The following is a 21,508-nucleotide window of genomic DNA, read 5'->3' as shown; positions in this document are numbered from 1 at the left end:
TAATATAGCGTGGCAGAGTAACATTGTACGGAATGAACCTTTCATCTCGATAAACTTATATTAAAAAAGTAAAAGCAACTCAATATTTCTTTGTTGAATAAAAAAAGAAAAGAGAAAGAGCTCGATTTCTACTTACAAGTCACATGTAGAACTCAACTCGAAGGCTCTGCCGCTTTATTGACAATACATGATTACATTCAATGAGCGACAAAAACAATTCAAGGAGTAATAAAACAAATAGACAAGAACAATTCTTTAGCGCTAGAGCAAGGAGTAGAGAGATTATTCTCTGATACCACCAAAACTCTTAACCTATTACCTATTAAAAGCAACCTATCACTCTTTCGATAAAGCGAGGTTCTGAAAAGTGAATAGGAGGCAATAAACTTGGGAGAGAAAGAAAAGAGCTAAGAGACAACATAAAGGACGTTTCGTTGTTGAAACCAACCAACGGAAGGAACACACGGTCAAATAATAGTAGACCAAATTTCTTCATTACTTAATATATATATCATTTACACATATATTGCGGTATAGACAATACAAAATATGGATGACAAAGTCTTAAAAATCCAACAAAATTTTGAAAACATGGATGCAAATGCAATTCACGGGGATAGAGAAGGATCCCCACAAAACCCACTATCTTTTGACAAAATGCGCAAAAAACCAAAAGTGCAACTTTGCAAGCGCTTAATGGCTTCCACTTTATAAAGCTTAAAGTCTTCTTTTTTCAAATGTTCCCACATTTTAACTAAATCTTGGAGAAATATAACACTGAAAAAGAAGCTTCAACGGTTGTGGAGTGGATCTGAGGCGTTTGGAACTTTCCTCTTGCTTGAAAAGAACGCATCAAAGTGATGCCTCAAACGTTGGTGCTGCTGCTGCCTCACAGGTTGCTTCTCTTTAGTACCTGGTGAGTAACCGTTCATGCCAACAAGCACTGATGACTCTTCCTTCTGGTCTCCTGAGACTAACAGAGAGAGCAACATTATTACGACCACTAGTTTCTGCAACAACGCCACCTGTAGAGACGGTTGAAAGTGCATGCTGTTGCCAAGCGAAATCGGGGTTTTTCTTCTTAGTGGGGTGGGAGAGAAAGAGAAATAGAGAAATCTAAAATCTTCGACTTCCTCAAAGAAATGAAAAAATCTATATAATGGGTCCAACAAGGGCGAGGGTTCGAGAGAAAAAGCACCAACAAGAGAAAGCTAAGTGTCTTTGTTCGGAAATGTAAGAAAAAGAGAAGTAAGAAAAGGTGATGTAGTGTTATTGAGTACACCCTGCAAACAAGGGACACATCTCACGAAGAACACTTTCTTTTTTGCTTTTCTTTATTAGAATATATTTTTTGTGCTTTACGAGAACTTTTCTTTCTATTCTGCTTTTTCCTTCTCGCTTTCAGGCCCTGGAAAAAGGGTCATTCCACGTCCAATTTACAGCAATTGAATGATAGTAGTAGTACTATGGTATATATAGATCTTGGCTCTAGTGCTTTATCTTTGTCCTGGTTTTATTTGTCTCCTTTGGAAAGTAGTCAATTTTCTCTTTATAGCGACTTCATCCCAGAGGGCAGAGAAAAAGAGAGGAAAAGAAAAAGATTTTCGGGGTATCTAAACTCACCAGCTATTGGCCATGCCATTCTCCGAGGACTTTTCCCTTCGACATGCAAAAGCTCGTGTCCAAGGCAATGAAAATACATATACAAATCTTTGCTTAAAGTACACGTTCTGAATGGTCTTGTCATGAGCAACTTAAACAGCTGACGCTTCTTCCTAATACATACCCTTTGAGTATACGGCGTACCAGTTTTCAAAGTACAAGAAAATCTATTGCTTAAGTAATATTTAGTAGTACTTAACAGAGTCAGATTAATTTAATTTGATCCACTCCGTGACTGGAGGATTGTCGTGTCGTGAGACCGGAGGGATTGCGCGACAAACTTAGCCAAACTTTTGACAAGATAGCTGGCGAGTCAGAATTCGCAGCATTATTATCCACTCAACCGACCAGAATATGGAAAATGAACCACCCCAATTATGTAATACTAGAAAAGATAATAGTATAGTATTTCTTTTGCTTTCAAAATTTCCCTTCAAATTGGTCAATTGTGTACATAATAAGTTTTAATTATGTGTTTAATCATTAAAAATAGAAAAAAAGAAAATGCCCAATGCAACCAATTAATCTCAGTTGGGCCCAATGCTCAACCTCCTTTCCTAACCATACGGGTATTGGGCCAGAAGTGGTAAAATTTTATACAGCACCAAATCATGGAGTAGGAGAAAAGGACTCGGTCGTGTGTTTTTCTGCTCATAGAGAAATACCCTACGTTGAAATGTTTACTTACTTGTTACTGGAAATTATAAGCATTAACGTCTGGTGGAATGAGCCTGCAAACCCAAAGAACACAACTCAAGCAGCCCAAAGCTCAAATTTCTTGAAAAAGAAGGCCGGAGCCCAATGTTTATATAGATAGCTCCATACAAAAAGCAACTGTTATATAAAAAGGCTCAAGTCCTCGTTGACGAATAAAAAGAAGCCCATAATAAACCATGTCTTTTCTGAGAGTCATACTGCCACTACTGTCTTCGAACTTGAGGGAATGTCAGGGAGTGATGGATGCATAAGCGAACCATCCCACGATTCATTTGATCATTTGAAGTTGCGTATTTGCCTATTTGGTACTTTGGCAAATTTTATTTGGAGCGAATCGCCTCATGTAATATTGTCACACCTTTCACCAATCACCACTTAAGCTACTGCTCTGTTTAGGATAAGGTGCCTATAGACATGACAATCCTCTGCTTCAAGTTTCAATCTCCTGACTCGTCAATCCACTACCCGCTTCCTTCTCATCAGAATCGCAGAGTCGGCAACTTACCAGGGGGAGGGCCACGGCACAAACTTAGCAGCTACTTCTGATGTAATTTTCTCATTGCCTCAATCCAACAAAACAGAAAGATTCTGTGCGTCTACAGGCCTGGCAACTTAATTTCAGTATTGTCAACTTCGAATCTTTAACTTGATCTTAACCAATCATTGAATTTGTATCAGTGACAAATAAGTTTAAACAAATATAATTCTGCATATCAAAATTTTTATTTTATTTTTTGGTAAACTTTTAAAACCACGTATTCAGTTTATCATTAGATAAATAACAATTAATTAACAAATTATTAACATACCAGATAAATTCATGTTGTACTAACTTTGTTATTCAAGGCACAAGTCATATAAGTGCGTCACACATTATGATATTGCCACAGGCTATACATTTATGGTCAATGCAAATTAAACTAATTGCAGGGTGGATATAAATTTTGTTCTTTTTGGTTTCTTCCAGTGATCTAGCTGCTGCAGATTAAGTTTTTGGTTTCTGCAGGTTCTTTCTGGATGGGGTTGGAGATTGCCGGCCTCCTCTTGGATGTACTTTTTGCATAGCTTATGTCTACTGAAATGGTACAATTCTGCTTTTCAAAAAAAAAAAAATAAACTAATTGCGCAAAGTAAGTGCTCTTGACCTCTTGTCACGTGGGAAACAACTATTGGTGATTGGCATTGCCCACCACGACTTTGGGGAATGCCGAATTAAAGTTTCATTATGGAAAGACAAAGAACATGAAAATCCATCAACCCCCACCTCTGTGTTGCTGCATTCAGTCGCCATCAATACAAAACAAGCCCCATGAAAAAGAAACAACTTTGATATGTCTAGTCATAAATAGGAACAACTCTGGCGGAGAACTAGAGGTAGTTGGTGCTTCATTGGCTGGTGAACATATGAACCTCTGAACTCGATGATATGGTACATTGTGCGTCAATATCGATCTGGACTATGTAGTCTGGCTGCCAAATCAACCAAATGCTTCCGAGAAGAATGAGAGGTTGAGAACATCTAGACCTTAAACCTTGCCCTTCTCCCTCCTTTCTACAATCCCTTCCCTATTCATGGTACATTTGACCTTATGAGCGGTTCTCAATCTCGTCAAAATCACTGAATGATCCCATCAACGATGAAATTGAATTACTTTACAAAAAAAAAAACGATGAAATTGAATTTCGATTTAGTACACCAGGGATGTTATGGATTGATGGTGGATAGACTCGTGTGAACTGCAGATAACTCAAGGGGCTTCACTCTTTATGTACTATCTTTAAACATAAGCAAGCATTGGGATCTTTTGAAAAAGTAACATATCATGGCAGGCAATTCGTATAAATTATAAGATTATGATATGACAGCGTTGTAATTGTTGTTGCACCACATTGATTGTTAAGTTATGGAGTTGTTAGAATCTAAAGGACGATGAAATGATATTGTGAAGTGAGTTTTTGTGATAAAGAAAAGAAGCGTAGTAAATAAGTAAAAAGGTATGTCAAAAGTGATAAAAAAGAATATTAGAATAATTCTTGAAATATTAAATATCGTGGTAGGTAAAAGATAATAAAAAAAATTATATATAATTTCTTTCATATTGTTTCTATTACTATTCATTTAAAGTAATGATTCATTTACTTTAATTGTTTTATATAAAATAATGATTATCCTCATAATTTTTTATATTATATTATATTATATTATAATTTTTTAAAAATTAAATTTTAACCAAAATCAAATATTTATATATATAAAAGGAAAAAGTTTTCCTTCTCATTTTCCTTCTATCTCTAGGGAAAGGGCGAGAAGCTATCTGACTGTTGACAAGACATGAGCAGTGCCCTCGGAATGCCAGCAATCAATGGATCCATTCACTAAGAAGCGTGATAAACTTGGGAAACATTTATTGCCACTTCCTTTCCTTTTATATACATATAGATACATCTCGATACATCTCAGCAATTGTTCCTCTTTGATCCTGCAGTTTATCCAATCTTAGAAAGCTTCCAATTAAAACCTTTCAGGTTTTGAATATCTTTCAAAAGGTGAAGATGACTTTCAAAATCGAAGGAGTAGCAGAAATGTCAGCTAATAATCAGATTAAGGAAAGGCACGATGAGGGCTACCTCAAAGGCAACCATGGAGGCAATTCGAAGGAGTGGTTGAGCTTGAGTCTTGGCAGGCATGAGGATATTGTTGCTTCAGGAAGAGGTTCCCAATCAAAATACGCTTCCAACAAGTTCTTCTGCAACTTCTGCAGAAGAAAATTCAGTAGTACACAGGCACTTGGTGGCCACCAGAACGCCCATAAAAGGGAGAGGGGAGTAGTTAGACGATACCAGTCCGAGAGGCTGATGGCAACGATTGGTTTGCCCATAAATATGGCGCGGTCACGTGGTGTTCAGCCCCATTCACTTGTGCGCGAACTTAGCACAGAATGGAGACCTGTGGCTGCAAGATTCAATGATTCCAACGAAGAGATTGTGGGAGCATGGGCAGGATTCATGCACAGAGAAACAACTTTGAAGTGGCCAGGAAGTTATCAGGTGGATCCCCAACCATCTAAACCACCACCAGAGTTGCTAAAAGTCGACTTGGACCTCCGCCTATAATCTCTCCATCCTTCTATAAAATTAAATGAAAAGTTCTGTAATCCATATTTCATGAAGTGTCTAGTGTACTTTAACAAGCAAAAGCTAAGTTCAAATCATTTCTTATGCACAGATCTGTTCATAAGAATTGATGGCAGTATTATTTCATAGTTTTAGTAGTGCTGCACAGGTCAACCAATTCTCAGGCAAAGATCACTTCCTGCATAAGAAAGTCCAGCAGTTAAAAGGAATATAGGACAGTAGCTTGCTTGGGTTTGGCTTAAAAGCATGTTCAGGAGCATGAATGTCTTTCCACGCCAATTTAGTTCCAGCCACATCCATTGGCAAAAGGAATCAGGCCAACATGCAGATCAAGTAAAAAACCAAGAAACAAAAAATAAACATGAACCTTTCAAAAGTTACGTCAATGGGTATCAAGTTACAAGCCAAGAAGCTAAAAAGAAACATAACCTTTCTTATTTGTAAGCACCCAAACATTTGGTTAACTTGTTAGTGGATTATCCCTTACATAAAAAATAAAGTTCAAATCCCCTTTTCTCAATTAAAAAAAAAACCTTTCTTATTTATAAATCAATTGAAAATGACAGATTGTTATCATTACGCAAGACAACTATACATAAAAAGAGAATCTAGAAATTTTTTTCTTAAACTGAAAAAACTTGCAAGCAAAAAGGTATAATCGTTTACTGGGATACATTTGTTATTTTAACCTCCTCAGAATGAAGTACAACCATCTTGACACAATCTGAATCCAAAACAAAGTGTCAATATGACAATATCCATGAACAATCAGAAGTCCTAAATAACATGAACAAATGTTAGTTCAGGGTTCTGTCTAAGATAATTTATCAATTGGATGAAAACCAGATTAATCCTACTTCTCACAGTTAGGGTAAGAGTATGAATTTCAATACTTCTTGAGGAAGATAATCATTTATCAACAAAATAATTTTTACATCATTCAACCACAAGGCTGGAAAAACTGATAGAAAAAAGAACATCTCTCGACCATTCAACTTTTCAAAATCAGAAGAAGCTAAAAAAACCACTTACAACCTCTCAGTCAACAGGATTTATCATTGTTCTAAGAATCGCTAACATACTAAGGTTCTGCTCATATTCAAAACACTTCCCAGGTCAGCATTACTGCCAATGACAGATATACATCTCCAAGCATTAACCAATTACATCATAGGTACCACATCAGTTAAGAGTCCTTCAACCAATCAAGTTAGCAAGCTCAAGTGTCAGTCTCTTGGTGTTTGACAATTCAGTTTCCCTCACTTTAAGGCCTTCTCCAAGAGGTTGAATGACAGAAGTGTACACCAATCATAAATCAAATATGTCAAACTTTCACCACTTGAACATCTTCAGCATAGGAAATATCAACTTCTTGAACATCTTCAAAATAAGAAGCGGGAATCTCCGGAGAAGCAGGCATCATTGCCACGCATTTGAACTGTTTCCAGAAGAATCAATTTTATTTCAATTAGATTACAACAAAATAAAATGTAATCATATCAATGCCTGGTATTACATGTACATACCTTATGCTGCTTGTATTTTTCTCTAACTGCTTGAAGTGCACCTCCTCTTCTACTCAAATACAAGTCATGTATGATAAGGACACATTCTTTTAGATCAGATGCTTTGTAACCTGAGTATTGTTGCACAGCAGAGCTCTGCAGAACACAAATGATAAGTAAATATTTTCTAGCCAAGGACAAATCAAGACCATAAAATGTCATGAGAGAACAAACTCTTACCCAAGGATGTCTCTTTGGTTGAATTATGAATCTTGTAAGAAAAGTAACAGAAGCAGCAACCATAGACGGTAAAAATTTTACACATCCATAGTCCAACAAACTCAACTCTGCAAGGTAATATCCAAGGAACTCTAGCTGCAAGCTGGAAGCCTGTAGAAGACCAAAGCAATTATACAGTCAATGACAGATAATAGTAGCCATGACTTTCAGAACAAATGCACAAGAGATGGGGATTTTTTCTTACCTTGTTATCCTCTTGTGCAACTCTGGTAAGTCTCCTGAAAAACATCAAGGTAAACACAAATACAAGTCAGTTCAGTAAAGCATCAAGCTTTAGTAGTTGCCATTAACTGCTATCTATTGTCAAGATAAACCCCCTCTTACCTCAGAAATGTTTTAATTGTAGGATTGCCCAATTCAAACTTCAAGGACTTGAGTATATCTGCCTCCATTTTCACTACCTTCACATTTAACCAACAACTTTAATTAATGAAGGAAAGCAATGTACTATACAAATGGAAAATTAAAAGGAAAAAGGCAATAGAAAAAAGGATAAAGATCTTACCTCATCTTTAGTGTATGTATTATCCGTTATATAGCAAAAATCTTCCACATTTGGAGGATTGATTTCCTCATACTTTCTACTTGAAACAATAAAACAAAAAGTAAGTCCAAATCTAACAATAATTTCCATGAAAAAACCACCAACATATCAAAGAAATCAGAAGCTTACGAGGCAATGAGCATTGAAGATACACCCAGTAGCTGAAGCCTTTGCCTATTTAGAGTATTTAACGATAAGAATCTATCGATGTAAGAAATGGTCATATATAAAGTATCTGAAACAAGCTTGTATTCCTCTGCAACTTCTACTAGCCAATCCACCAAAATCCCTCTCATATTTGCGGTAACATCCTTCTGTACCTTCTCAATATAATCAGGTAAAGGTCTTCTCTTCGGATCCACCTAATATTAATTGCATCATAAAAGGAAAAAAAAAGCCTTTTAGCATTTTCAGCAGACATCACCCAATTGTCAATAGCCATTATTAACATACCCAAAACCCTATTGGCTATTGCCAAAGTTATCAGCCTATTCAAACCCAAATCACCTATTTCAATTACCATGGCCAAATTAAATCAATATCCCAACATAAAGCCCAAAACTTTTCAAACAATGCCTCATATCATTTAGATCAGGAGAAGGGAAAACTAGGTTTCTAAATCCGAAAAGATTCATTGCTTAGGACAGAACATATATTTGTGAAGCCTTAACCAATTCTTGTTAAGTAGGGAGAGAAATACCTCCATTTGGTGAAGATATTCATAGATATCAGACACATAATGCGCACACATTTGTGGGTTATCAGATTTAGCATCAATATCCACATCTTTTTCATCTTGAGCTTCCTCTTTCTTCTCCTTCAACGCTGGCTTTGCGACTCTCGTCTTTGCCTTCCCCTTCACTTTAGGCTGCTGCTTCCGGTTCTCCTTCCCCAGCGCTTTATTCACCGAAAGAACGTTAGACAAGTTGGAAAGCTCCCCCAAAACAACCCTCTTCTTGTTCGTCACCCTCTCCTCCATTATCCCCGCCGCCTCGGCAGCCCTCTTCTTGGCTGCCGCCCTCGTCACTCTCGCACAGTTCTCCTGATCGGCCATTGCCTCTAACTCACTCCCTCTTCAGCTAACCCTTTTGTTTTTGCAGTTGCAGAGAGAGAGAGTCGGGAGCTTTAGTAGTGAAGGAAAGAGAGGGAGAGTCCGGGGGAATAAAAGGGGTGAAATGAGAAGCGCCATTTTGGTTTTTGTTTTGAAAACTTGGGGGTTGGACTTGGCGGTATTTGGTAAACTCTGCGCTAAGTTTTGAGTTTCATGCGTGGTTTTTTTTTTAAGTTTTTAACGTTTTGGTGGGTTTTGCGTTTTGCGGGCTCCATTCTTTTTTTCTTTTCTTTTTTTTAAATTTGAAAACAGGATAGACAAAGAGCTTTTTTGGGGATTTGGGGGAGGGGCGGGGGGCTTTCTTCCCTTAATTAAAAACCATCGCGGGCTTATCTCAACTTTTCCATAATTCAGCCGCCCCGCTGCCCCTGAATTCTTTTTGAAAGGTCAGAGAGAGTAAAGACCCAAAGTGACCAAAATTTCAGAGCGCGGCAGAATTTTCGGCCATGTGCTCCTTCCTCTTCTTCCTGTTCATTTAACTACGGTCGTAAATTTTCTACTACTATTATTACAAGCAAGATTTAAGCCAATTTATTTATGTGAAGCTTGTGAATAAATTCGGCTTTGAAATTTAGAGTATTGCTAAATCTCATTTTATAGTTTTAAATCCATAAACTTTACTTCAATTGTTGTTGAACAATTAAAGTTTTGATAAATTTTTCAAATTTGTTATTTATCTAAATAGAAATAAACCATAATTTTTTTAGAAAATTTTCATACACGTTATCTTTCCAATGAAATTTGGCAGTATCCCGTTTTTGTTATACTGAATAAATGTTAATCAAGAATTTTGTGGTTTTTGTTTAAGAAATCCCGTCTTTTATACAAAAACAAAACTGATATAACTAGTTTACTATATTTTTTATTTTTTTTTTCAAATACACTGTTCAATCATCTCTTCCTAGACGAATATATTATTCAAATTCAAATTAAAGAAAACAAAACTTAGTACAAAAATAGGTTGAAAATTTTTTAATTACTTAATCTAAGCCCTTGCTGATAGATAGAATTTTGCTTGGACAGAAACAAAGATTGCCATATATTTTCCTCCTAAGCCAATCACACAACTTTGAAATTTAACTCACACAGATCAACACAAAAAATAATTTATTAAAATTGATTTCTAAGATATTTGTAGAACTTAAAGTAGTTAATAGATGGCATAACATTTTAAAAATCTCTAAATTATTAAAAAAAATTAAATAAGTTATTATTATTATTATTATTTTATTATATTCAATTAAAATTATATATTTTTATTTTAAATCAAGTAAATCTTTAATACTAAATTGATTAATTCTCCTTAATCAAAAGTTCACTTGTTATTTTTATATCATATAGCGTTAATATGATGTTGATGTGAAGTATGAAAATGTCATATTATCATATTATTGTGTCTTATTATCATTCATTATGATATGTCATAATATCATGTCAACACTTATAAAATAGCAAATGCACTTGAGCATTTAGTTCATTGATTTGTGCATAATTTCTCTACTTAAATATAAGAAAAATGACAAATGACATTTTAACTAATAACAATTAATCAATTATTAATCAATATGAACTATTTGACCTAATAGCTTGATTGAATTAATAAAAAAATTTATTTAAATTTTCAAAATAATTCAAAGACTTCTTTTAATATTATATCTTAATAGAATCATTTGTCATATAATGATATGTTAGTATTTTCAGTGTATGATCTATTTACTTAAAAAGTAGGGTTTGAATCTCCTTTTTCCTAAATGAAAAAAAATAACTAATGACAAATGACATTTTGACTAATAACAATTAATCAATTATTAATCAAAATAACCTATTTGACTTAATAGCTTGATTGAACTAATAAAAAATTTTATTTAAATTTTCAAAATAGTTCAAAGACTCTTTTTTAATATTATATCTTAATAGAATCATTTATCATATAATGATATGTTAGTATTTTCTCGAACTATTACAAATACTATCAACAAAATTAATATCCCTTTCCTCTAATAAATAGCGCTTGGATTTAATTTTTCCCAATTAATTTTTTTACAAGTTTGACCATTATTTATTTATAAATGATAGTTAATAAAAATTTCAAAAAATTATTCTTTAAAATATTTATATAAACTAGTTTTTTAATAACATATATATATATATATTAAATTCTAACTTAATCAAATATTTGTGATAAAGATTAAAACAGCTCTCAGAAGACCTGCCTTGTTGTTGATATCATTTTTAATAATTAGGTCACTTGATAATGTACGGTGAAATGAAAGAATAAGAAATTAAATAACCATTGATTATGGTTGGTAAAATGACAAAGCAGTTTCATGCATCTATCATCGGTGAAATATGTCAATAAATGGCAAAACGTCAAGCCTATTGATTTTAAATAGTATTAATTCATAACTAAAAGTTAATCTCATGATTGCAATTCCTTCTTAGAGAGATTATATTTAAAATTTGAATCTCTTCACTTTTTTAAATTTTCTCGTATTTCCACACGAAGTAAGGTACTAGCATTAAAAATTTATATATTTTGTTTCATTACCATATATATTGACCCCCAAAAAAGAAAAGTAGTACACAGATAAACAGGCCTTGGCCACAAGGCTAATCCAATACAGACACAATCAGGGCTTTGGGAGGAAGCTAACCAAAGCTCACGATGAGTAGTAGACTAGTAGTATTATATTTCAAAGTATCAAAAGTGTTTAACCAAAGCTTGGTTCAGCCATCTATATATGGTATAATAATCGACGATTATACAAGACATAGTATTTCCATCATCCATGCTCCGTATTCTTGGCAGGTGAACGGTTGTTGAGAGTGTCTTTGACAGTTTTAAGCTTGCGATGAGCATCTCTCATGCTTATCCGACCATCAGGGGAAACCGTGGTGCAAGATAGTCCAACTCCAAAGATTGTGGTCAAGCAATCAAGCTGTATTTCAGGGTTTATGGGTTGGCTGTCATTCTGCAGGTTTTTCATCAAAGGTAGCAGTTCAGGATCCAGAATTTGCAACATGCTGGAGGGAAAGGCTGACTGCACCCATTTGATTAGATTTAGTTCTCCCACAAAGCTCTCATGTGTTGGTCTCCGCCCAGTAAATAGCTCTAGCAACATTACTCCGTAGCTGTATACATCTCCTGCTTTTGACGGCTTCTTCCCAAGCCCATACTCTACAGCACCAGCCATATACACCATTCACGTTAATGAAATTTATATGTGGTGAACAAAATTTTTCAAAATTTGCATGATGGACTTGAATAACCGTATATGAAAACACAGTAGAAGAATTTATGATTTATTTGCAGATGGCAAACTATGAGGAGAATTGTTAACTTGTTACTAACCTGGAGGTATGTAACCAATAGAACCCTTTAGGTCATACGTGGAGCCAAGGGACTGTTGAGCCTCTGAACTCTCCATGAGCAACCTGGCTAACCCAAAATCTCCTATTTTGGCAGTCATGTCTTCATCTAAAAGAATGTTGCTGGGCTTCAAATCACAATGCACCACTGGAACTTCACAATCATGGTGCATGTAATCCAATGCACTCGCAACATCAATGGCCACATTCAATCTTTCCATAATATTCAACCCATCTCCATTTGTGTTCCTTCTCTTGCCTTCAATCCAGTCTTCAACGCTTCCATTAACAAGGAACTCGTACACTAAGGCTAGAAATTCCATGTTTTGAAAGTCCAAGCTTGAGCATGATGTGATTAGTTTGACAAGATTGCGGTGCCTCACATTTCTCAGAGCTTCACATTCTGCTAGAAAACTCTTCCAAGATCCTGTCCTTTCCTTCTTAAGGACTTTGACTGCAACACGAACACCATCTCTAAGACACCCTTTATACACTGACCCAAAGCTCCCACTTCCAATCAAATTTTCAGGGTTGAAACTATCAGTTGCTCTACGAATCTCATCATAAGAGATTATTTGATGCTGCTCCTTGAGCAATTCAGAAATTTCCGTGATATTTACCTTGCTTTTCTTTTTGTAGAGCAACAAGCCAACAATAAAGCACGCAGCTAAAGTTATAATTATAGTGATACTAACATAAACTTTGACTAATAATCTTCCATGACCTTGGGTCTTCTTACATACCGAGCTCAAGCAAAGCTTTGGGTTTCCTTCCAAATGGACGCTAGAAAGATTGCTAAAAATGCCACCAGTTGGAATTGCCCCTTCGAGGTCGTTGAAAGAAAGGTTCAAGGACTTAAGAACCTGTAGTTTTTGAAGATCTGCAGGAATGGAGCCAGAAAGTTGGTTTGAAGAGAGATCTAATGTTTCCAAGCCTTTCACTTCTCCTAGAGCACTAGGAATTGGACCTGATAGCATATTCTCAGCCATGAATAACTCCTCCAAGCTGTTACAGCTTCTAATTGAGCTGGGAATATTGCCTGAGAAACGGTTGTTAGACAGGTCAATTGTAACAATACTTCTTAAGCGCCCAATCTCTTGAGGCAAAGTTCCCCTTAGAAAATTCCCAGAAAGATTCAAGAGAGTGCTCAAACTAGGGAGATTTAGAATTTCTCCAGCAATGCTTCCATTGAGCATATTATTTGACAAATCTAAGGAAAGCAGATTCTGAAAGTTCTTAAAAGTAGAAGGAATTTCACCCACCAATTGGTTCCCTGATAAATCAATTTGGTTTAACTTTCGAAGATTGCCAAGGGAGCTTGGAATACTCCCAGATATCTGGTTTCCAGCCAAACCCAGCATTTGCAGTTCCTCCAATTTTCCTATCTCAGGTGGGATTTCACAACAGATTGAATTGTAGCTCAAGTTAAGCAGAGTCAAGCTACTAAGATGGCCAATCGAGGATGGTATGTTGCCAGAAATACGATTACCTCCCATGTATAATTTTGAGAGCACCTTGGAAAGATTGCCAATGGATTCTGGAATTGCACCCTCCAAAAGATTGCCATCGAAGGCGAGAAATTTAAGACGAGAGCTATTTGTCAAAGAAGTGATGAATCCAAGACCATCATTATCCAAGCTAACAATTTTATTGAACCCAATATTGTACATTTCTAGGAATGGAAGATTTCCTAGACCTGGAGGCACTGTTCCTTCGAGAAGGTTATGTGCCATTCGTATGATCTTGATATTGGTGAGATTGTGTAAAGATCCTGGAATTGTTCCAGTGAATTTGTTGAAGCAGAAATTGAAACCCAAAAGATTTGGGAGTGTGTCCCCAATATCAGTGGGAAGTTTACCCCAGAGATTATTTGAAGCTAAGGCTAAATAAACTAGGGATGACATGTTGTAAATGGAAGAAGGAACAGTGCCTGTGAGGTTGTTAATGGTGAGATCAAGATACTTCAGATTTGAAAGACGACTCAAGTCACCAGGTATCTTGCCACTAAGAGTATTCGTGCCTAGATTTAAAGTGCTGAGAGACGAAAGGTTTGCTATGGATGGTGGAATTGCACCTGAGAGAAGGTTTCGTCCCAAGTTCAAAACTTGGAGCTTCATAAGGTGGATAAGTTCCTCAGGCACTCTCCCTGTAATCTTGTTTGTCATCAAGTCAAGTACTCTGAGCTCAGTCAACTTGCTAATGTTTGGTGGTATTGCACCTTCTAAGCTGTTGAAGCTCAGGTTTAGAACTCTCAAGCGAAAAAGATTACCAATTTGGTGTGGAAGAGCACCTCTTAGTTGATTGTTTTGGAGTTCGAGGGAACGAAGGAATGAAAGATTGCCAATCTGAGGGCTTATGGATCCTACGAGTCCAAAGCCAGAAAGATTAAGAGCAACCACTCTGTTGCCAGGTTTGTTGCAGAGGACCCCCGTCCAATTGCAGGGGGATGAGTTTTGGTGCCAATAAGAAAGAGGGTTTGGAGGCTCCAGGCTCATCTGAGACTTGAATGAGATCAAGGCCTCCTTGTCTGTGACAATGCTTAGAGGGACTGACTCCACACAAAGACATATGTATTTGGAATATACAAGAAAAGCTAATAAGGCAAAATGGAGGTGGGAAAAGAAATTCATGTTTCTTTGAATTGCATGAACGAGTATTGGGTTCAAAATGTAGGTGACAGTATTTATAGCAATCTGACTACTCTTTAGCTTGCTTGCAGTTCTTGCCCTTTTTATTTGCCGCGTATAAAACTTGTTAGAATTGAGATTTTCCTGGAAGTCTTGTGTCTTTTGGTTAGAATTTTCTTTGAAGACTTGTTCTTTTTCTATGCTGACTTCAGTCTTCTGCAGTTTAGTGGCAGGTAATTAGGCATGCTTAGGATGACTTAGTGCTTGTTTACGTTGACAAATGTTGATCGAGTTGGCAGTCTGTTAACTTAGCTTAGTGCTGGCCATACTTCATGCAGATTTGTCTACCAAATTCTGAAGATATGCTAGACATTTTTGTATACTTAGCCTTGTATATATATCAGCAGTTCAATGAATGAAAATCTGAATCAGTTCTGCAACATACCTCTAGTTCTTCCTTCTAATTTTTTACTGCTATCTGATAAACTTAAAAAACTAGAGGAAGCCCTGTAGAGTAACTGTTTAACGCCCTTAGTCAACTTTCAGAGCTTCATTAGGAACTTCACAGTTCACATGAAAACATCGCAAAATGAAAGTATTCTGCTAAACTGTTAATTTCTAGAATTTTGCTGTAATCACTAGCTATCTGCGGGTGACACCACTAAACAAATCTGGTTCTAGCACTATCATGATCTCATGATATCATCACCATTCATATTTTTTTAATAATTAGTATCCTGTTTATATCTTGTAGCAAAGACAGAGGCGCGTTCTTGTTATACAAGGTAAAATTTCAGAAATTAAATCCCGTATTGTTTTCATCAGAAATTAAGAAACTGAAGAATAAAATCTGTTGCAAACGGAGTTGCAAACTAAAAAGCATCAGGGCTAGCAAATTTACTAATACCAGAAATCCCGCGTGATCAATCTCAAGATCACCTAGTGACGGGTCAATATATTCACACTACGAGAGCCAGCTGGGAGTCTGTTACCGACACAGACTGACTTGGTCATTTGAATCCCAACTCAATTTGTCAAAGTTAGCGACCACAATTAATATTATTGTTCTTACGTAACTTCTATTGACCCATCATTGCAACGTCTCATCATTGGTTGACGTGGACGTTGAGGTGGAGCTACCTAATTTCCATTGCAAGGCAAAGAACCTACCACGTCTCCTCACTGTGGTTTACGACGGAAACCCGTCGCCGGGTGACGTGGACGTTAGGGTGGAGTTAACTGATTGGTGTTGAAAATCAAAGATGAAAAAAATTAAAAATTAAAAATTTTTAAAATTAATATATTGAATTTACTTAATGTTTAAAAAATTTATAATAAATAATAATTTTGTATAATATGTAAATTAAAACAGCAAAAAAAAAAAATTTACAACAATGTTTGAAAAAATTATACTAAATAATATTTTTTAAATTCAAATTTATTAATTATTGACTCTATATTAAAAAAATTCAATATAAATAATTAAATTATTTATAAAAAATTCACCATCTATGTTATTTTGAAATTTTGTTTTTACAATTTTCATTACTTAAATGACTCTTTCTACAATTGTTATAGAAATCGAAAGAATTACAACAAAACGAATTTATCTACCAATCAAATGATAATTTTTTTTTTCTATTAATCTAACACAATTCAAAAAGTGTTTTTCAAAATCTTGATAATAAAATATATCAAGTTCGTAATACTTTAATTGTAAAATTATTTTATTATTTTTTATTTATATTAATTATTAAATAAAAAGTATTTAAAATATATAATAAATAAATAATTTTAAAAAAATTCTGAAAAGTCGTATTCTACCTTCTGTCTTCTATTAAAAAATGCATAATAAATAAAAAATTTAAAATTTTTTGAAAAAGCCACGCTCTCATAAATGGTCTATCCTCCGCTTCTTGACTTCCTTCACTTCAGTGGGGTTGAGAATAGGTCAAAGCAAGTGAATCAACTTGATTATTAACACACGATTGATTTGTCGTTGAAGTTTATGATCACCACAAACATCTCGAAGCAATCAAAGCTGGAGGCTTCAGGGAAAATTTATCAGAGCGATGGAACTTTGGGCGTGAATACTCTTTAGGGGCTTTTTCTTTTTATTCCCCTAGAGTTAAAGGGGCATGAAGTCATGAACCTGTAAAGAAGGTAGGACCTGGATCCGATCCTGCAAATCAACCTGTCCCTTTGGGTGACCACTGGGCCAAGAGCCCGTGATCGAATTAGCTTTTAACCGCTTGACGTACTGAAAAAACAGTATCAAGGATAAATACAAGCACATAATAATCTCAAAGCAACACGACACTACCCCACCAACACCAAATCTCGAGGAAACCCAGCAAAAAACCATGGGTAGTACACTACAGAATCATGTCTGGTGTTGATTCATTGTCGAGATGGATGAGGGTGTAAACTGAGACAAATATAGTTCGAGGAGTGCGCGTCCTCCGGGCTGCGCATCTGGAAAAGAATCATCCCCTGCCACCACATATTTCAGTCAATTTTGTTACAAATTTCATATATAGAATGGTTACATTGCTCTCTACGTTCTGATTAACGTCAGAGTTCAAATTCAAGGACCTAAGTTTTTGCTAATTAAAACACTTATATAAACGTTAGCTAAGCTCCAGAAATTAAATCTGACAGTCCAAAAAAATGTTTAGGATTAGTGTAAAAAGGTTCACCAGTAAGAAGCATATATATATATATATATATTCCCTTAATTAACAAATGAAGTGTATGAGTAAAAAACTTTTTCACATCTAGTTAATAAGTAGTAAATTAAAACTGATCATTTATAATTTTTTGTTTCATTCCCTCTACTTAATTTGTTCGTTTCCAATCCCTCATTAAATTTCTAAGAAGCTAGGAACTAGTCCTCACAGCCCACGAGAGAGAGACATGGGTATCTCATATCTGTTATGCCTATTCAATCATCACCAGTTAGTTTCGTCATAAAATCATCTCAGTCCACAAATACCTGTTGGATAGAGCTCAGTCCAAGGGGACAAGTTGACATCAACAACTTGTCCAAACTCAGGGCGTTGCACAATGTTGTCGTTCTCCAAACCACTTCGAGGGCTCAACTGATCGTCAACATTTATTTCTTCTCCGTGAAGGAGAGTCGATTGCGGTGGTGGTAAGATATTTTCAGCACCTGGTTGTGATTGATCTCTGCAAATGATTAATCGAAGGAATATTTTTCCATTTAATTAAGCGAACAAATAAATTTAATTATGCTATTAAAATCTATATATGTATACACATAAGTTTCCTATTAGCACCTTGGCCGAAGAAGACCATTTGAACCCAAAAAGTTCAAAATCTGAATCTGTGGGTCTCTTTGCGGTATCCATTCCAAGATACTGCTTGAACTTCCAGTAACAAAACCATTTACATCTGCAGTCTCTGGAGGAAGATGTACCTAGCAATAACATTAGCAAGCTAATTCTTTAGATATATAAGTATTTTTTTTCTCATAACAACTACTGCTAATATTTTAATCAAGTTTTATGCAAAGTTTTTATGGAAAGATCATTCTAAATACCTGTGTAGTTGGTGGTAGACCAGGCGAACTATATTTTTCCTGTAAAACTTGCTGTTCGAATCATAAACTCATCAACTCTTATGCGTATATATTTAGGTGGCTAAGATTGTCAAGTATGCAACAGATCATATATACCTTGCGCAAGCGCACTTGCTTCAATGTTTCCTCTAGGATCTGCTCGTGGAACTCAGCCTGACACAAGGTTGTGATTTCGAAAGGATCACCTTCAAATACCCTGAAAGACGTTTCCTGTTTAATTAATTTCAGGGAACGGAATGAGATTAGGGTTTGATTACCCTACTGGTGCTAATGAAAGAGTACCTTAGTCGTTTCTCCATGTCCACAATTCGGGACTTGCATTTAAGGATCTCTTGTTGAAACTCCTAAAATTTCAGTGAAATGATATGATTGCTTAACAGAAATTATAAAGAAACTGACAGTCATTAGCTTAAAAGAAGGTTCTTTTGGCCAAATACCTCAAGCTGGGAATCCGTGCTTACTGGGCTGCTTCACATAACAGCAACAAAAGATAGAAACGTTATAAAGGGAGAATCAAGTTTATAAACTAATGCTAGTTAGACAAACAGTTGAAACTGAGAAACGAACGTCAAAATGCACCAATGTGAAAATATATAGGGGCTTTAATTTGGAGAGGGGAAGAATTTAAAACCTGGCTGCTTGGCAGGTTTGATCGGTTTCATCCCTTAGCTTACCAAGTGCCTTTAGTAGAAACTGCAAATTAATATTTAAAATATTTGCATCTTAACCAAATTCATAAGCCTAAAGCAATATGTTGGGCAACTACTGATAATGTTCAGAGGAAGGTGTCTTTACCTCTTTATTACGCAGTCTTGATGTATTGTTGCATGGTAACAAGCCAGCATTTCCACATCAATGAAGAAGAAATTAACACCATATGAATATCAGCAAAGAAAAAGAACTCCAAAAAATTAAATGAGCTTCCCTTACCGTCCTCGCTCATGCTCTGGAAGATTGACATACCGTCCCAGAATCTCCTCGATGCTTCAATAGACCAAAAACAAACCATTTCACTCATGCTGCCAGATGGAGCCTTATGTAACAGAATTTTGCTAGAACTCAAGGATGTATAAATAAACTATTCTCAGTTCGCTTTTCTCACCATGTTAAGATTGTGATCAATATCTGACAACTTAATAATCAAGATAATACATAACAGTACCTTTTATTCCCGGAGAAGAGACTAACTCTTCCAGACGGAGAAAACATCATCACAGCAACATCAACATCACAGAGAACGGAAAGCTCATAAGCTTTCTTGATAAGCCCATTTCTCCTTTTTGAGAAAGTGACCTGCCTGTTAGTTGTATTCTCAATCCTCTTGATCTGGAGCTTGACTCTACCCATCTCTCTAATTATTCCCTCTTTAGTTCTTGGGCTTTTACTTTCTTTTTTGAAACAAATCTGCACCGCTTAGGGAAGATGACTATAAGTAGAAAAATATGGTATTTAGAGGAGAGGATCAAATATACATCACCATCACTTATATTAGAAAACTGTGGAAGAGTGGAACATATATTGATATTAGGCTCTTGGAAATGAATAAATGAAGGCGAAGGGTTTAAAAAGTAAGATAAGGTGAGGAGAAAGATGGAAAAGAAGAAGAGATGAAGACAATAAATCAATTTTGTCACTGTCAGGCAATTCGCAGAAGAGTGACGAGAGAGAGAGAGAAGGCGGTGTGAGGCCAAAGACTTTCTTCTTAAGGATATGGAACATGAAATTTGTACTTCAATATCTAAACTTGCAATAAAGAAGGTCAATTGGTTAGCAGATTACCAATAAAAAAAAAAACTTTTGACCCGACTATGTCTACGTTGAGATATGAATATATAGTAAATGATTGTTTATTTCTCAAGCACTTCGTGGTTTAGGATGTCTTCCTAATTAATTCCTTATTTTGTTGCATGAAGAAATCCTAAACGACTGAGATGAAGTGTTAAGTTATTATACCTCAAAAGAAGGCATCATGCATTTATTTTGGGGGAGACCTTTTTGCTATGGTAATTGATGCACTAGATAAATTAAATGGTAAGGAGATAGCTGTAAGGTTGTTCCAAGTCAATGTTAGTAGAATTGACTGTTCTATAAACCCAACAAATAAAATTGTAAAGAGTTTATCCTTTGACTCGCAATTGATGGTTAATACCATAGTAACGATATAGTAACCAGTTATCACTTTGAAATCATGATGATAATTAATTTATAGTTTAGTTATCTCTAGAAAAGTTGGAGTTTAAGATTAGGATTAACGTTTTATTCTCTAATCTTTTCCTACGTATACGTACTCAGAAAACTAATCACTCTTTGATCTTTAGAATATTGAATTTCAACATGGTTGAAAAACTACCACATACGCTTGTATATGTAACAAAGATTGAAGTCCGAAAACAAGGAAATCGAAAGAACTCAACAAGAACTTGAGTTGCAAATATTTCTCGCATAAAAAGAGGAAGAAAGCATCTTTATATTTTTTGATTTTGATCTGATCGAGGTAAAATAAAGGCATGTATTCCTAAAGGGGTCCCAGGCAGCACATGGTGTCGCACTTTCAGTTGTGGTTTCTTTGGCGAGTTTGACGAAGACGATACCCACCCCCCCCCTTTCTGCCCTGACACAGAAAAGCCAAACAAATTTGCAACGTGTCGCCCATTTCTTGTTTTCTTCGAACCCCTGACTCTGCTCTCTACCTCCCCTGCCAGTAACTCGCCACACGTGTGACCGCCCTTTTGCCACCGGCTGCATACTTCTAGCATGCAATCTTTGTCTTGTTCAGAGGAAAGGCTCCATTGAATGTCAACATTTAGCAACGCTCTTTTACCGGGTTTACCCAAGAATATTTTCCATGAAACTCACAAGCACATTCCAACAGGACCATGCCTGGCAGATCTGACCAGAAACGGCTATTAGTCTCTTCCCTCGAATGGCAGGAATTCT

At 35.8% G+C, this 21,508-nt stretch overlaps 4 protein-coding genes across 8 annotated transcripts; 1 reads left to right on the top strand and 3 right to left on the bottom strand.

Annotated features, from left to right (window-relative positions):
* LOC18592033 (zinc finger protein 7) lies at window positions 4,660–5,598 on the top strand. Its single transcript, XM_007018515.2, has one exon. It carries the CDS (start codon window positions 4,933–4,935, stop codon window positions 5,491–5,493), a length of 561 nt encoding a protein of 186 aa, XP_007018577.2. The 5' UTR covers window positions 4,660–4,932; the 3' UTR covers window positions 5,494–5,598.
* Window positions 6,395–9,081, bottom strand: LOC18592032 (putative cyclin-A3-1). Of its 2 annotated transcripts, none has more exons than XM_018125666.1 (8): window positions 8,564–9,081; window positions 7,993–8,225; window positions 7,825–7,903; window positions 7,644–7,720; window positions 7,504–7,537; window positions 7,260–7,409; window positions 7,041–7,175; window positions 6,395–6,952 (listed from the first exon to the last, which is right to left on the bottom strand). In XM_018125666.1, the coding sequence occupies exons 1-8, from the start codon at window positions 8,915–8,917 to the stop codon at window positions 6,839–6,841; spliced, it is 1,176 nt and encodes a 391-aa protein (XP_017981155.1). In that variant the 5' UTR covers window positions 8,918–9,081; the 3' UTR covers window positions 6,395–6,838. The 2 variants fall into 2 exon arrangements, with proteins under 2 accessions (XP_017981155.1, XP_007018576.2); XM_007018514.2 differs by having other exon boundaries at window positions 7,825–7,900; window positions 8,564–9,079.
* LOC18592031 (probable LRR receptor-like serine/threonine-protein kinase At3g47570) lies at window positions 11,489–15,272 on the bottom strand. Its single transcript, XM_018125665.1, has 2 exons — window positions 12,327–15,272; window positions 11,489–12,152 (listed from the first exon to the last, which is right to left on the bottom strand). Exons 1-2 carry the CDS (start codon window positions 14,971–14,973, stop codon window positions 11,758–11,760), a joined length of 3,042 nt encoding a protein of 1,013 aa, XP_017981154.1. The 5' UTR covers window positions 14,974–15,272; the 3' UTR covers window positions 11,489–11,757.
* Window positions 17,172–20,129, bottom strand: LOC18592030 (agamous-like MADS-box protein AGL66). Of its 4 annotated transcripts, none has more exons than XM_018125423.1 (11): window positions 19,734–20,129; window positions 19,502–19,555; window positions 19,367–19,382; window positions 19,203–19,264; window positions 19,009–19,039; window positions 18,854–18,915; window positions 18,668–18,767; window positions 18,533–18,583; window positions 18,270–18,409; window positions 17,966–18,159; window positions 17,172–17,463 (listed from the first exon to the last, which is right to left on the bottom strand). In XM_018125423.1, the coding sequence occupies exons 1-11, from the start codon at window positions 19,916–19,918 to the stop codon at window positions 17,354–17,356; spliced, it is 1,005 nt and encodes a 334-aa protein (XP_017980912.1). In that variant the 5' UTR covers window positions 19,919–20,129; the 3' UTR covers window positions 17,172–17,353. The 4 variants fall into 4 exon arrangements, with proteins under 4 accessions (XP_017980912.1, XP_017980913.1, XP_007018574.2 ...); XM_018125424.1 differs by having other exon boundaries at window positions 18,533–18,571; XM_007018512.2 differs by having other exon boundaries at window positions 19,009–19,036.

This window comes from Theobroma cacao, chromosome 8, assembly GCF_000208745.1.
Source record: "Theobroma cacao cultivar B97-61/B2 chromosome 8, Criollo_cocoa_genome_V2, whole genome shotgun sequence".
Classification (NCBI taxonomy): Eukaryota; Viridiplantae; Streptophyta; class Magnoliopsida; order Malvales; family Malvaceae; genus Theobroma; species Theobroma cacao.
This window is presented reverse-complemented; position numbering and strand designations above follow the sequence as displayed.

Coding starts and splice junctions, on each gene's coding strand:
- LOC18592031 (XM_018125665.1), bottom strand. CDS start 14,973: ATGAATTTCTTTTCCCACCTCCATTTTGCCTTATTAGCTTTTCTTGTA. Junction 12,153..12,326: donor TATTGGTTACATACCTCCAG/GTTAGTAACAAG, acceptor CTGGTGCTGTAG/AGTATGGGCTTGGGAAGAAG.
- LOC18592033 (XM_007018515.2), top strand. CDS start 4,933: ATGACTTTCAAAATCGAAGGAGTAGCAGAAATGTCAGCTAATAATCAG.
- LOC18592030 (XM_018125423.1), bottom strand. CDS start 19,918: ATGGGTAGAGTCAAGCTCCAGATCAAGAGGATTGAGAATACAACTAAC. Junction 19,040..19,202: donor CAAACCTGCCAAGCAGCCAG/GTTTTAAATTCT, acceptor TGTTATGTGAAG/CAGCCCAGTAAGCACGGATT. Junction 18,768..18,853: donor GACATGGAGAAACGACTAAG/GTACTCTTTCAT, acceptor AACGTCTTTCAG/GGTATTTGAAGGTGATCCTT.
- LOC18592032 (XM_018125666.1), bottom strand. CDS start 8,917: ATGGCCGATCAGGAGAACTGTGCGAGAGTGACGAGGGCGGCAGCCAAG. Junction 8,226..8,563: donor AATATCTTCACCAAATGGAG/GTATTTCTCTCC, acceptor AATTAATATTAG/GTGGATCCGAAGAGAAGACC. Junction 7,538..7,643: donor ACAATTAAAACATTTCTGAG/GTAAGAGGGGGT, acceptor GATGTTTTTCAG/GAGACTTACCAGAGTTGCAC.